Source organism: Scatophagus argus, chromosome 18, assembly GCF_020382885.2.
Source record: "Scatophagus argus isolate fScaArg1 chromosome 18, fScaArg1.pri, whole genome shotgun sequence".
Lineage (NCBI taxonomy): Eukaryota > Metazoa > Chordata > Actinopteri > Scatophagidae > Scatophagus > Scatophagus argus.
In genome coordinates, this window is record NC_058510.1 from 8,600,726 (window position 1) to 8,615,047 (window position 14,322).

The 14,322-nt window shown below is 41.7% G+C and overlaps 2 protein-coding genes across 3 annotated transcripts; one reads left to right on the forward strand and one right to left on the reverse strand.

The window, feature by feature from the left end:
* The first annotated feature begins 623 nt into the window (after positions 1-623).
* On the forward strand, positions 624-8,864 carry maf1b (MAF1 homolog, negative regulator of RNA polymerase III b). 2 transcript variants are annotated; one of them, XM_046371082.1, is made up of 8 exons: positions 624-1,193; positions 1,541-1,629; positions 3,722-3,853; positions 3,929-4,091; positions 4,211-4,332; positions 4,439-4,558; positions 4,718-4,810; positions 7,831-8,864. In XM_046371082.1, exons 2-8 carry the CDS (start codon positions 1,547-1,549, stop codon positions 7,850-7,852), a joined length of 735 nt encoding a protein of 244 aa, XP_046227038.1. In that variant the 5' UTR covers positions 624-1,193; positions 1,541-1,546; the 3' UTR covers positions 7,853-8,864. The 2 variants fall into 2 exon arrangements, with proteins under 2 accessions (XP_046227038.1, XP_046227037.1); XM_046371081.1 differs by lacking the exon at positions 7,831-8,864 and adding an exon at positions 4,963-6,123 and having other exon boundaries at positions 625-1,193.
* Positions 6,264-13,621, reverse strand: arl8 (ADP-ribosylation factor-like 8). The gene is made up of 6 exons (XM_046371085.1): positions 13,182-13,621; positions 11,221-11,281; positions 10,966-11,113; positions 9,641-9,724; positions 9,022-9,173; positions 6,264-8,108 (listed from the first exon to the last, which is right to left on the reverse strand). Exons 1-6 carry the CDS (start codon positions 13,225-13,227, stop codon positions 8,060-8,062), a joined length of 540 nt encoding a protein of 179 aa, XP_046227041.1. The 5' UTR covers positions 13,228-13,621; the 3' UTR covers positions 6,264-8,059.
* Positions 13,622-14,322: the final 701 nt, after the last annotated feature.

Consider the following 14,322-nt stretch of genomic DNA (forward strand, 5'->3'; position numbering starts at 1 on the left):
TTCTTTGTAATTTTTTCTTGGTCATATCATTATACAGTTGCTTCATGCTTGAGGCTTCGCTAAGTCTTGGATGAGATCTATCAGAACATTTCATGAAATTTAGTGCAATGCAGGTTGTTTTACATTAAAGATGGAACTGGACAATGCACTGGGCAAACTCGGAATAGAAGACACCTCAAAACCAGCACAAATAAAATTGAGATACCTGCTGACCAATTTGGACCATTTAATAATGAAGAAAATAACGGCACATTCGGAACAGGACAATGCTGAAACTGCAGATTTTAAATCGCCACTATTTTATGCAGAGCCATATAGGGAATATGTGTTCACAGTGAAAAAGAAAGAAAAATAATGCTGCATAAAAAAAAAATCTAGATCAATAGGAAAACAATAGTGAAAATATTAATGCCTTTAATAAGCAAAACAATTATGAATTTGCATTTTTGTTCAGCGGTTGTAGGGTCAAGACATTTGACACGGCTCTGGCCTGGCGATTGACCGAGCAAGTTTTAACCAATCACATTAGTTGTCAATTATAGAGGCAAAGAAAAACCACCAATCAAGAGAGGGTTTTGACAATCGTGGGCGTGTACATGTTTGAACATATATAACTGAAAAGGGGTTGGGTTTTACCGTACAGTACACTCCGTTGTTTTGATGAGAATAGATGTGTAGTTGAGGTAATCGTCGATTGAGAAATCCCTTGAATCATTTCGATAAAATATTAGACTAGGTAGCTCGTTAGTTGCTACTTTTCCGATCAAGTCGCTTAAAAAAGGCGACTTGATTTAGCCAATACGAGCGTCTTTGTAAAATCAGGTCGAAAGGGATGCCGCTGCAGACAGACTCCGACGGACGTCAACAGTCTTTGGATTTAATTTCATCGCATTTAATCGGGCAGAGCAGCTTTTCTATAAACTTAAAAGGCCTCAGAATAATTCCTTCTCGACCGAGTGCTTTTGTAAGATGCCTAAGCTCGAGTGCGAATTAATAGCTCGGCTGTGAATTGAAGACAGGAGCGTTAATATTCAGCAAGCTAATCGCTAACATTAGCTGGTCAACAACAAAGCGGGGATCTTTAATCTTTTGCTTCGCAGAGTAACCCGTTAGGTTACGAAGAAGAGTGTCTACAGCCAACGGCTTGACTTTTGAACCCGTCGTTTTCTGCCTGGGCTGAAAAAAATTGCTCGGTAAGTAAATTTTTGTGTAATTTCAAACCAGGAAGACGATTTGTCAACTTCGATTGTGGGGGAGGGGCGGTGGAAAAGGGAAATGGTGTGACCTCACGGGGCGCTGTAGCCCCTTCATGTTACCGTTAATTATTGAAGATCTTACACGTTTATCGACTTAATTAGGTTGCATACATGATACTTGGCAATTAGCCTTACCGCTGCTAGGCTATGCTATCCTTCTATAGTAACCGTTATCTTTGTATGTAGACAGTATATAAAATAGTGAGAGAGACACACGGTGAAAAGTTTAGTCTCCTGATGTGACTGGCGATTAATTCAATGTTGTCTTTTTTTGTTCTTCACAGCCAGCAATGAAACTTTTGGAAAACTCCAGCTTCGAAGCCCTCAGCTCTCGGCTGTGTGTTGAAACAGGAGAGTCTCGCATCCTTGGCAGGTAAGAGTCATGACCTCAGCAACACGAACTCCTGAGTCCACTGCTGTAAAATGTCCTGTTAGACTTTTACAGAAGCAAACGGTCATTTTAGTATTGGCTAACAAATACGGTCTCGGTAGATTTCTTGTGTGCATTGTTTACGAAGGGTTTGCTGTTTCAGCTGTAGCGTATGTGTTTATGTACAAACACCCCATTAGCCAGGGGGGGAGATGCGTTCACGGGTCACATCTCACGCCGTGTTTGTGCGAATAGCATTACTGCTTCTATTTCAGTAGTAGAGACTTAGAGGATCAACAGTAACAGAGAGACTTTAGACTTTATGTTTATACCTGAGTATGAGAAAGTTGTGAAGTGGTGGGCATTTAATGTGAGTAACCTCTGACCTCTCCTGAAGTTTCCCTTAATCGCTTTATAAAAATCGTGTCTGCAGTCATGTCGTCAAATGAGCAGTATGAATGTATGAGAGGTGTGGTTGGTTCAGAGATCACCCAACACTGCTCATAAACTGGGGTAGTGGAGCAAACAAGTGCCTCAATGTTATGCAATTTCATGATAACAGACTATGAAGCTACAAGTCTACTTTCAGAGCATGTACTAAGTACATGTAAGTAGCAAACTGGATGTGCTTGTTTTTGACTTGGCAAACTGTGAAAACACAACAGTGTGTTTAAAGTTATGTAAGGCCCACGGTTCCAGTGACAGTGTAGTTACATAAAGGGCAGTGGGTTGTGGAGCTGTGCAGCCCAGTATCAGTGCAGGGTTGGGTGAGTGTGGGTGGTGAAACTGAGCTTCTGTACTGGTTGTGACCTAGAGTGACGCACAACATGGTGTCCTCTCATACCACCACTCTGTGGCTATTTTGGAGGCTGTTGTATTTACTCGCACATATAAACATACAGCTGTACTGCATGATAGCTGAGTGCTGCCAAGGCTGCTGGTGTTTAGGCTGCTTAGTGGATTAGCGAGACAGCCCATCATAGCGGAAGCTACAGACTTAAACTAAAAATGTACCTGTCAGGTTTCTGGTATTTCTGACAGATGAGCTTTTATTTTTGCCACATGATGATAATCTGAATCATTTCTTGTATTTGTACTGCAGTTAAAGAGCTTCACAGAATATATACATTTGAAAGAAGGAACACAGCTGGTGCTCTCTCATGAATGGTTACTGCAGTCATAACAAAATGCATTAAGACACAAATACAACTGGTTGGACAGAGATGTTAACAGAGCTTGTTGCTGTTGTAGCTTCTTTAAAAATAATCTACCAGTGTTGATAATCTTCATCCAGTGTCTGTCATGTCTTCTGGTTACCCGCAGTGTTTTTGTTGGCAGGTCTGGTCATGGAAAATCAGGCCAACTATTTCCACTGTGGTATCCACTGCTGCCCAGTATGCCTATAATTAGACTGGCAAGGCCAGTGAGGGTCTCAGTAGTCAGGTCTATCTTAAATTGCACAACCTTTTGCTCTTGCATAACTTTTAAGCAGGAGGGGGCAAAATAAACAACTGCTCACCAGCCTCCTCCACTTGCATATCTGTGTACAGTGGTGTCTGACCCAGAAACATGAAAGAGCACGCAGGAAATTTTAGCACTGGCTTGGTCTTGTCAGATGTTTGTGCAGATATGGTTTCCAGTGGGCTATCTTGACAAACAGAGTTATGGGGTGTGGAGATCTTGTAGTCCAATTTTCTGTGCACTCACTATGAATCCTTAAATACATAAGTTTATTACCAGATCTGATACTTGTATTTTCCAAAGCAATAAATCTACAGAGTGTGCACATCTAGACAAAAAAACAGGTAATATTAAGGCCTGAATAGCACTAACTAACTTGGTTGTTTTTCTATTATACTTTAGGGAACATTGCACCTGTGGATAGAGTGCTAAAATTGCTTTGTGTTGTTTATGTATTTGATGAAATGCATTGACATGCCCTGAAGTGACCCGAGTGTGTTGTTGAGCTAAACAGCCGTTAAAATAAACTCACAGGATTGGCAGATATTTTGAGCCATCTGAAATCTTCTCCATTTTGTTTTCAGCACATGAATATTGGTCACATATTTAATGGAACAGTATTTTTGCCCTGCAGGATTGAGAGCTACTCCTGTAAGATGGCAGGGGATGACAAACATATGTTCAAGCAGTTCTGCCAAGAGGGGGAGCCACATGTCCTGGAAGCCCTCTCCCCCCCCCAGTCCACCAGCACCACCAGCCCTTCACAGTGAGTACTGCAGGTCAGGGTGGTTTCCAACTGGGAACATTTCCTTTCTTTTCCTAACTCTGTTTTGCTGTCCAGGCTGGGAAAGAGCAGTGAGGATGGGGAGAACCCTCTGAGTGACAAGTGTTGCAGGAAGACTCTTTTCTACCTCATCACAACGCTCAACGAGTCCTTCAGGCCCGACTATGACTTCAGTGCGGCGCGGGCCCACGAGTTCAGCAGAGAACCCAGCCTGAACTGGGTTGGTGTGCCTGTTCTGTAACTGAGCCTGGCCTCTGAGGCAAAGCGGATGTTTTTAATCTCAACATGGGGGACAAAAAGGCTTCCCTTAGTGATTGTTGTACTGTGACTTTTCTGCAGGTGGCTAATGCAGTAAATGGCAGCTTGTTCTCGGCTGTGGGAGAGGAGTTCAACTCTCTGGGGCCAGAGCTGTGGAATGCCATCGACCAAGAAATCAACCTGCAGGGCTGTGACATTTACAGGTAAGCGTGTGTATGTGCAAGCACATAGGTGTGTGTGAGATTGTGTAATACAGCAGGTGTTTTTGCTGCTGAAGTGTTAGGCTGATGTTGTTATGTTTGTTCGTAGCTACAACCCTGATCTGGACTCAGACCCTTTTGGTGAAGAAGGGAGTCTCTGGTCCTTCAACTACTTCTTCTACAACAAGAAACTGAAGAGGATTGTATTCTTCACGTGCCGCTCAGTCAGGTGAGCACAGAGTCATTTGAGTTACATGTAATATATATCAGTATGTAGTCTGTTGCTTAGCAAGAGGAAACTTTTTTTTTCCAACAGTAAGTGCACTTGTACATATTGAAAACATCCAACAAAAACTAAATTAAAAAAAATATCTTGGGACTCCTGCAGCGTTTTGAGTGGCTATGGCCGTGATTGTCTCGACAACGAGCTGGACATGGAGCTGGATGACGAGGAGGAGATGGACGGCTTCACTGAGGACAGGTGAGATTCATTATCGCTCCGTACTTTTACAACATAGAAGTGACTGGATGATGCTTCCAGTGGAAAGGACGCCGGGTGCGTTTTTGTTTGAGACGCATTTTAAAACCGTTGCATTTGAAGAATTTACATTTATAGATCTTTTCTTGTGTCAGGTTCCCCAGAGCTCTGTGCGTGTGATTTTCCACGATGGACAGGCTTTGGCCAAAGAATATCTTGACTTTTCCTCCTCTCCTCCTTTTTGTTTTTTTTTTTTTTTGTCTTTTGGAATTTTGCTGCCTCATCCAAAGTCCTTTTCATACATTACGCCCATGCATGTCTGAAGGCTTCACTTCTGCTGGCAGTGAACTGTGTACCATGAGGTGGTGGACAGTTTGTTGAGACCTCATGGCGACTTTAAGCTCCTTCATAGTTCGGTATATATTTTTTGACCCTAAGCTTCAAGCGCGTCCTGTCATCCAAAGAGACCATTTCACAGACGTTTGAGGAGAGGGTCTTGTTATGGATGAGTGGCCAGCAAAGACTACAGGCAAGCTGAGTTTCTTGCAAACGATGTCAAAAAGTGGACTCCAGACAACACCAGCATCAACTCAAGAACTGCAACATTTTAAGCCTTGTGAGAACTCGAGCAAGAAGCTGAACTGGATCCATGAAACCCCAGTTAGGACTGACTCTGTGATCAGCTGAGAGCTCATGCGTTGTTCGTCGTTTGCCATTTTTGTGTGTTGCTTCTTACATGCAGCAGTGATGTTACTGTGAGGATGTTTTCAGCACTGACTTTGAAATGTAAAAACGCTGCATTTATAACTGAAACTTGTGTCACCGAACCTTCTTACTGCGAACGCTCGTCTGTACTTAACAGTGGGGCATTGCCAAGGAAACTGTTGGCACCTGGCTTGCAGCTTGGAAAACATATCAGCTTTTAACAGAGGTCCTGTTGTTTTCTGTCAGTCCGCTGTTCTACTGTCCCATGAATCTTTCAGACAATGTCTTCTGTCTTCCCCCAACACCTTTTCCTGGTTAATCCTCCCCTCCTGTATTTTAAATGTCAGTCTTGCCAGTGTTTTTCTTTGGTCATTACCTCTGACGCAAAGGCTTTGTTGAAAAGTGAATGTATAGTACAATTTAGAGGAAAAAAAAAACCTACAGAAAGGCTGTTTTACATAATTTTTTTTCTTTTTTTTTAGAAATAGAGAAGCTCCTCTTTACGTTCCTTACAAGTGGGTAGGAGTTCTGTGACTTTTCTTGACTGCTTTGTGCTTCGTTTAACTGGCCGGTTATATTACAGATGTGAATAAACTGTTGTGTGAAACAGACTCGGTTCTTTTCTTTTGAAGACCGTAAAATAATCGCTAAAAATCAACTTGTTGGCCAGCTTTGTTGTACCTACACATCAAATTATATTCCTTATACTCCCGTCTAGCATTTCATTTCATTTCAACAAATATAAAACTACTGAGGTTCAAAAGTTTATTGAAAACAAAAGTGAAATACAGTACATGACTGAGACGAGACACCACCACACTAAGAGTACATGATCAGTCCCCTTGTGTTGTGCGTTCAACGACAAACCGTAAACCTTAATGCTGCCAAGGGGGGGCTGCTGCACAGTTTACCCTTCTTCCTGTTTAGTTTAGTAAAAATACCACCAAAAAAAAGCTATATTCTAGAGACCCAGAGTCACCTCCCTGACCAAGATGGACACCAGTTCAATGAAACCCATGCACCTCCTCCTTTTTGGCCACTGTGGAGCTTGCAAAAGGTATACATGGTTTCAAAGTGACATGCATAGATCTGTTATCAACGGAAACAAGGGTAAGAAAAAATAATCATGAGCGCACTGTCAGATTCACACGCATACAGTCGTCCAGACACTCAGAACAGCACGTTTAAGGCCGAGCATCAAGCATCGTAACTGTATGTTAGCAAAAGCGACGAGTTGGGATCATGTCGACGCCACGAAACCACTGATCAACTCGAGCCCAGGCGTTTGATAAGTAAAAGCTTCTGACAAAACGTGTGACCACTATTTGACTGGTGGCGTGTTCTGATCCCTTTTGTTTTAAAAAGTATATATATATATAAAGAAAAAGATTAAAGAGGAACGTGTGCCAAAAATGGCTGCAGATTTTCTGCATGAAATGTTGACAGGATGACACAGTGGATCGGACGCACGCTTGCAGAGCACCAGTGATCATCTGTTAATACAAAACAAGACTAGAACAAGTCTATAAAAGCCAAAAAAGAGCATAAATTAAAAATAAAAATAATTATGCATCACTGATAAAACATAGTGTCGAAATTGAAAATACTGTTATTAAGACTGAGCTTTGTACCTGCATTTGAAATAAAGACGATTCAGGCATTCAGTTGCTTTGCTAACTTAAATAAACGGTCAAAGTAATTTCTATTTGTTCAAGATGGTCAGTTGTAAGAAAAGGTTTGCATGCCAACACTTTGAATACACATCGTTTGGCTCAATAATACACCAGTACAGGCTCAAAGTTAATAAGGAGGGACGTTCATTAATTTGACCACATTTCAACACGCCACCAAAAAGTCCTCGTGTGGGGAAAAACCACAAACAATGTAGCTTATGAAACTGAAGTCGTGTGTAACAGAAATTAATGGCTGTGCTAAGACTAACTGTTTAAAAAAAATAAAATTAAATTAAAAAAAATTCAGAGAACATTATCTTGAAACTCCAAACACAACTTAGTGTCCCATTTAAATGTGTTTATAACACTGCTCATAAACCCTCGACTTTCACCCGAACATAAACAAACTTAAACAGAGGCAAAACAACAATAATAAAAATGGAGCTGCACCATATCTTCCCAAAGATGGGTACCAACATGATGTTTGTGGCATATTCTGAATATAATGTAGTGTAATGTAACATGATATGTATGTAGTGTAAATGAGCAGCCCTGCTTCGCACCTGGACTTTCTCCTAACTTCCTCTTCTCCTCGTCCTCCTGAAATTATTTTTCTTCTCCTCCTCCTCCTGTACTGTGAAACAGAAACTTTTCCCCTCCACGCTGAGGTCAGTTCATTGGCTCTGGTCACGTTTCCAGCTGCTCCAGCCGTGGGAGGGTCGTTGCTTCGCCGCCCTGTGCCATCTCCAGAGGTGAAAAGTCCATTAAAATTCATCATTTAAAAAAATAAGAAGTAACAATATGGTAAAGACAAGCTGTGGTGCCACCGTGTGGGTGGTGCAGGTAGTCAGGCCATCGGCTGCTGAGGGAGGGGCTATCTGAGCCCGGCCCTCGAGGTCATCCACTCAAGTCCTTGGCATAAGCTGGAGAAACAAAGAGGTGAGGTGTCAGCGCAGGAAAAATGTTTCGACAGATGACATATTTCAAAAGGTGCTTCGGTGACTCCCATTTTTGTGATTTATCTACATGATATGTTGCTGCAAGAAACATTTACAACCTAATTAGTGATGGCCCTTTGATGCTGTCCAGCTGCAGTCTCACAGACTACATGTGATCTTTTCCTAACACGAGCCAAGTAGTTTTGATGCCTGAGCCCAACTGCTAAGAGGGCGCATCGTGTAGTAGGGGTGTCCACAGACAGACCTCCATGACTTCAGGACTGTAAACTCAGTGCCCACAGTGACCCCTGGTGGTTTGCAGGATGCAAAGCAGCACTTCAAGGCAGGTTTCAACACCTAATTTCAGTCTTAAATGTGTGAAAAAGTCCAAGAAGCCAGCGTGTGTTATACTTCTGGTCAGAAGCTGCGCACTAAGTGGACACATGCAACATACTACAGTGGCATGACAAATAAACGTCCAGTCATAGCCTTGGTTTGTTGACACAAAATATGAACACAGCTTACAGATGACATTTGACTGGTAACTTAATGTGATGCCTTTCAACAATCACAGTCATGAATGTATAACTTAAATTACGCTATCAAACCAAATGAAGATTGTTCTGAAGCACTACTGACATTCAAAGCTCTGAAGGTCCTCAAGCACACAAACAAACCAGCTTTGGTGTATACTGAGCAACTTGCTGAACTGCACATTAAACGTCACATTTAACCAATGAATGTGTCTTCGATTTCTTGTATGAAAAATGTGGCTTGAGTTTATGATCTGCATTTTTAAGAAAGTCAGCTGAAAACATCTGCACACTGATTACCATCATATGTATATATATATATATATATATATATATATATATATGTGTCAACATATATCTCTTACCCCTCTCCTGTAAGTGCACAGCAAGACTGTATGTGCCACGGGTGGTCTTTGATGGAGCTCAGGGTGAGGTATTTGGAGATCTCTGCTGCAGACATACAGTCCTTCATATCCTGCTTATTGGCAAATATCAAAACAGCTGCCTTCCGCAGGTCCTGAGGGAAGGCCGAGCGACCGGACAGAGAACAATGAAACCATAAACAACATGGTAGAGTGGAAAAGACTAACCTTGGTGAAAAAAAACATAGCAATGCCCACTATGAATGGAAGTCTTTCCTGCCACATGCCATCACACTGTACAATAACAGCTAAAACTCTGTTCATAACATACAGTCGCTACACACTTTATATATTTTACATACTCAGTTCACTGCACCTTACGTTCTACTTTATTTTGCACAACATTACACTGTTTACTTGTTGTATATACACTTTTTTATATTGCTTTGTATGTTGCTATTTTTAACATATTTTGTATAGCTTATTGTGTGTATTGCTGCTGCTGCTGCACTGTAACTTCCCAGCCTGGGATCAATAAAGTATATCTATCTATCTATCTATGAAAACAGAGTCAGTTCTGTCTATTTCCTCGGGGCCATACAAAGACGTGTTAAGATGTTACCTCATGAGCCAACATCCTGTAGAGCTCCTCTTTAGAGATGGCCAGCCTCTCTCTGTCTGTGCTGTCCACCACCAGAATGATGAACTGCAGAGTAGGAGACAAAAATCACACCGAGTCACTTCTTTTCAAAAGGACATTTTACAGCAATGAAATGCAACACAGCGGGTGGGCATTTCCGGGGCCAAGGGCCCCACGACGGGTGCTGGTGACTGCTATGCTAATAGTCCTTTTTGAATGTGAGAGGGGGACGGGGGAGGGGGGGGGGGGGGGCTGTATGACAAAAGACCAAAGGCACGTTAATTTTGGTGAGATGTGAAAGACGCCATTTAAACAGAACGACCCAGGAAAAGGCAGCATTTCAGCGACATGCGCCATCCAACATGTATGTGACCCTGATTGCAGCCACGCGTCTGATGTTGCCTCAATCAAAGGGCACCGACTCACTTTGACAGATATTTAGGGCCTATAGTCTTCTTCTCTGCTGTTGTCTGATACTTCTAAACTGCAAACACTGGTAGAGTATATTAGTTTAAACAATTGGTAATACAATGCGTTGACTTTTTGGAGGATGACCAATTTCAACACTGCTGAAACAATTATTTTCATTAGCAATTACTCTTTTCTGATTAATGTATGTTCTATGAACTGTTAGAAAACAGCTGAATTGCAACTAACTACAACTAATTTTCCTCCTAGAAGATTCATTTTACATATATAGAAATCCTCACATGTAAGAAGTTGAACCAGAGGACAAAAAAAGTCTAAACCCCACAGATATTCAGTTTACCATCAAGTAGGACACAGAAATGTGGTAAATCCTCACGACTGAGAAGCTGAGGAACGATGAATGAAAACAGCAAATCAAGTGTCACAACAACAGCAAAAGAAAGCTTTTTGTTTCAGCTCTGGATGAAACACAGCGCTGCCCCTTAGCGCACACGTGTAAGAGAGCAAGAGCTGACGAGTCAGGTCATGTGTGAACAGATGCGGGCCTGAACGCAGGTCAGCCTCATGCTGAATATCCCACCAAAGGGTTGCCTGTGAAAGTGCAGGAGCAGAAAAACTTATCTGGCAGATGTTGCAACAGGAAAGTTTATTGTAGAACTAACACACACATCTGCCTCTGGCACGATCGGAGTGAGTCCGACTCTCGCTTTGTGCTTTTCAGACGGGCGCCTTTGTGAAAGGCTGACCCCTGACTTGGGCGGGTCCTGCTGCCGTCTGCGCTCTGAACAAACACAGCAGCTGCCAGAAAGCTGCTGGTCAACACCGCTGCTCCTCTCACCCGCCACAAAGCAGTGAAGTGTACAAAACGTGTCGCTCACCTCTGTGTTGGAGTAGTAGGTGTTCCAGGAGGACCTGAGAGACTCCTGTCCTCCTATATCCCACATCAGGAAGTGTGTGTTCTTCACCACTATTTCTTCCACGTTGCTTCCAATAGTGGGCGACGTGTGGACCACCTCATTCATAAGACTTGATTTCAAAATAATTAAAAAAAACAAACACACAGAGTTTTTGCAAGTTCAGATTCAGAAAGAAGAAGGTTCCTGACTGTAAATGTGATAAATGTAACTACTTACAACTGGTAGAGGATAGTGGTTTTCCCTGCATTATCGAGTCCAACGATGATCACTTTGTGCTCTGTGATAGAAAAAATACAGCAAATTAAGAAAACACTCTTCATCGTCAGCCACTGAGAAAACAAAAAGCAGCAATAAGAGGTTCATAAACTACACCTGGTCCCAGTCTACACAATGCATTCCAGCAGTTCATTGCTTATTTCCTTCCTCAAAACTTCCCGACCTAATTTTTCCATGCAGCTTCTGCTCAAATTCAGCAAAACCAGCCAGCACAGTTTACAACCGCGGCTGTCAAGAGGACATATGCAAATAAATGCTGAATCAGAGCTGACACTGACACGCCAAAATATCCCACGAAAGGGTTTTGACTTTCAACCCTTCTGTGGACTCTGGCTGCTGAGGAGGAAGGAAGTCTGGTCAGGGGGCTCGCAGTTCTGACAAGGATGCTGCATATCTATTGCTTCCTAAAAGCTACCCTGTGATGATCCCAACAGGAAGACTAAACTGTCACCATTACTCTCATCATCATCATCATATTCGAATTTCAAGTACTGGAGTATAAGTGGTCCTTTTCTGACACGCATACAACTCTTCAAAGAGCAGTCAGTTGGAAACACTGACCTAAAAAAGGGAAAAATGCGTTACGCCAACACATCTAACGTGATTTCCTTTTAAATGTATTATGTTACTGAGAACAAATGAAGAATGCTCATATTAGCGATCGATGATCAATTCCAACGGATGGCTTAAAAATTGGTATCTAAGCAGGAGACTTCTAAAATAGTAACTCAGGTGAAATATTGACAGTATTACCACTGGACAATGTGAATTCACACTGACTGAATGCTACTATTTTATGACACCGATGTTTTTGTCTTCTAGCACATCATGGTCCACTTTTTAAAAGCACAATAAGACTGTTTTTTTGCAGCACACCACACACGTTTCAGAAAAGAATAAAACAATAAAAATGCCATCACACAGCTGCCACTGCCCCTTGCTTCTGGTCTGATTAACTCCTCTTCAGGTAACCTAATGACACAGTGTTGATTGCATGTAATTATCTTACACTATGTTGCTAACAATTTCACTCAGACCTCGACTATTATCTGGATAATCCAGAGAGTAACGAATCCATCTCTGATATCTTCTGTGCCTGGTAAAAACGTGACATGAGTTAAAGGGATTAAGACAATGTGGTTTCATGTAAATTCACTATCAGCTCACTATCAACATCCAGAAAATAATAACACTCACACGCTGGTATAAATACACTATGTCTGCCAGTTAAAATGGTTGAATGCTTATTTAATGCCTTAGATTAGTTTCAATACTCTTAAACAAACAAACAAAACACTCCCTCACAGGACACAAACGCGATCTCAAAACTTTGTGGTATTTCCCAGTATCACACGCACGAGTGGTTTATCTAGGTTTGTTTGCATTTCTTAAGCCTCTCCTCGGATTATTTTGCTGTGTCGTTGTTTTGTTTTGTTTTTTACCTTCCGGTTAGAAAATTTTATCTGGATGGAAAATGTTTACATTAAACACCTTTCTAGAAAGAAAGGCGAAAGTTACGTAATGCGACGCGTCCTGGAAAGTGAAGTAAAGCTGATTGTCAACTCGATGAATGCGCTCTTGCGTGCTTTGCTGTGTTTTGGGGTAATCATGCTGGTTGATAAACTGATAAACAGATTAACTATTAGAGCGACTGACAGCGTCGATAAACACGGGGAACTCTAGTTCACATTATTGTTTTTTTTTAGCGTGAAAGGTAAAACAAACGCAGGTCAAATTGAAAAGGAGACAGGGGATATGAAGCAGGATAAGTCTCGACTCATTTATTATCATTACGGGTCCTGCTGCTCACTTTATGCTAACAGGCTAACAGTTCACACTATTCTCCGTCGAACAGCTAGCGGGTGGGCTAGTGATCCGTTAACAATTTCACCGACACCCACCTTGGTTACAGAAGAAGCTCCACAGTTTGGCGAATATGAGGCCCATTGTTTAGGTGAAATACCAGAGTCCGTTAAGTCCTTCAGCAGAGTGGACAGCAGCAGCACCGAGCCTCTCCACTCTCCACACCGGTCAATCCGTGGCTCACTGCGGCTAGCTAACATTAGCTGGATGATCTCTTGTCCGCAAAACACCTCACCGACCTTTTCAACGCGGACTCCATGCGCCACTGCAACATATAAAACGAAGCTAAATCGAGGATTAAACGGCGTAAGGTAACACAGATGTGTTGGCTTGTTATCTAGCGTCCCGGGGATCGTTAAAGCCTCCGCAAAGCGTAAAAGCACAGGAGAGAGAAGTGCTGCGCTGCTTTCTCCTCCGCTCCTACGGCTTCTTGTGCCCGTTAGCTGCTGGCGGTGGTGCGGTGAAAAAAGCTACCCCAACAATTCGGTTATCTTCCGGTTAGGTGATGACGTTGACGCGATTTTTTTTAAACTAACTTTCGAAAACACACTTTTTAAAAGTGGCACAAGGCGGAATACGCGTATACACAACTCATAAAAATATAAAAATTGTGTTATATAGAATAGCAATTTAGGTGTCTTTTTAAATAATTTGGTTTCCATGTAATCGTGCAGACAATTAGCATTTATGCTCTGATTTCTTTCGGGTTTTACTAGTATTATTTTCTTTTGATTACGGTTAGCTAGAAGTTTCAAGTCACATTTTAACCCATATTTAGCAAGTAGCATGTAATAAAAATATTTTATTTTTGGCACACTATTAACCAAATTACAAATAACGTGGTTGTAAGCAGATGCGTTTGCCAACAGCCACTCCTCCTCTTGTGGTTACTCACAAGAGGAAACAGGTGTACAAACAGATGGTGAATGACGATATAGTAAAACACAATGGTAAAATTACAAAATATGTCATCACAGGAGAAGTTATAACTGCTCAGAAATACTTTATGTTATTAAGGGCTTAAACTACCTACTACGTGTTCCCATATTTGCTTAGAACTGATTTACAATGTGCAATAAACAGTTTATTAAACGTCTACACATTGCATATAAACTCTAAAAAGTGTTACCGTTATAACATTGTGTGTCATCAGTGATATCTAATCTTATCATTTTTAAA

Coding starts and splice junctions, on each gene's coding strand:
- maf1b (XM_046371081.1), top strand. CDS start 1,547: ATGAAACTTTTGGAAAACTCCAGCTTCGAAGCCCTCAGCTCTCGGCTG. Junction 3,854..3,928: donor AGCACCACCAGCCCTTCACA/GTGAGTACTGCA, acceptor TTTGCTGTCCAG/GCTGGGAAAGAGCAGTGAGG. Junction 4,559..4,717: donor TTCACGTGCCGCTCAGTCAG/GTGAGCACAGAG, acceptor GGACTCCTGCAG/CGTTTTGAGTGGCTATGGCC.
- arl8 (XM_046371085.1), bottom strand. CDS start 13,227: ATGGGCCTCATATTCGCCAAACTGTGGAGCTTCTTCTGTAACCAAG. Junction 11,114..11,220: donor ACCACTATCCTCTACCAGTT/GTAAGTAGTTAC, acceptor TTTGAAATCAAG/TCTTATGAATGAGGTGGTCC. Junction 9,725..10,965: donor CCTACTACTCCAACACAGAG/GTGAGCGACACG, acceptor CCTACTCTGCAG/TTCATCATTCTGGTGGTGGA.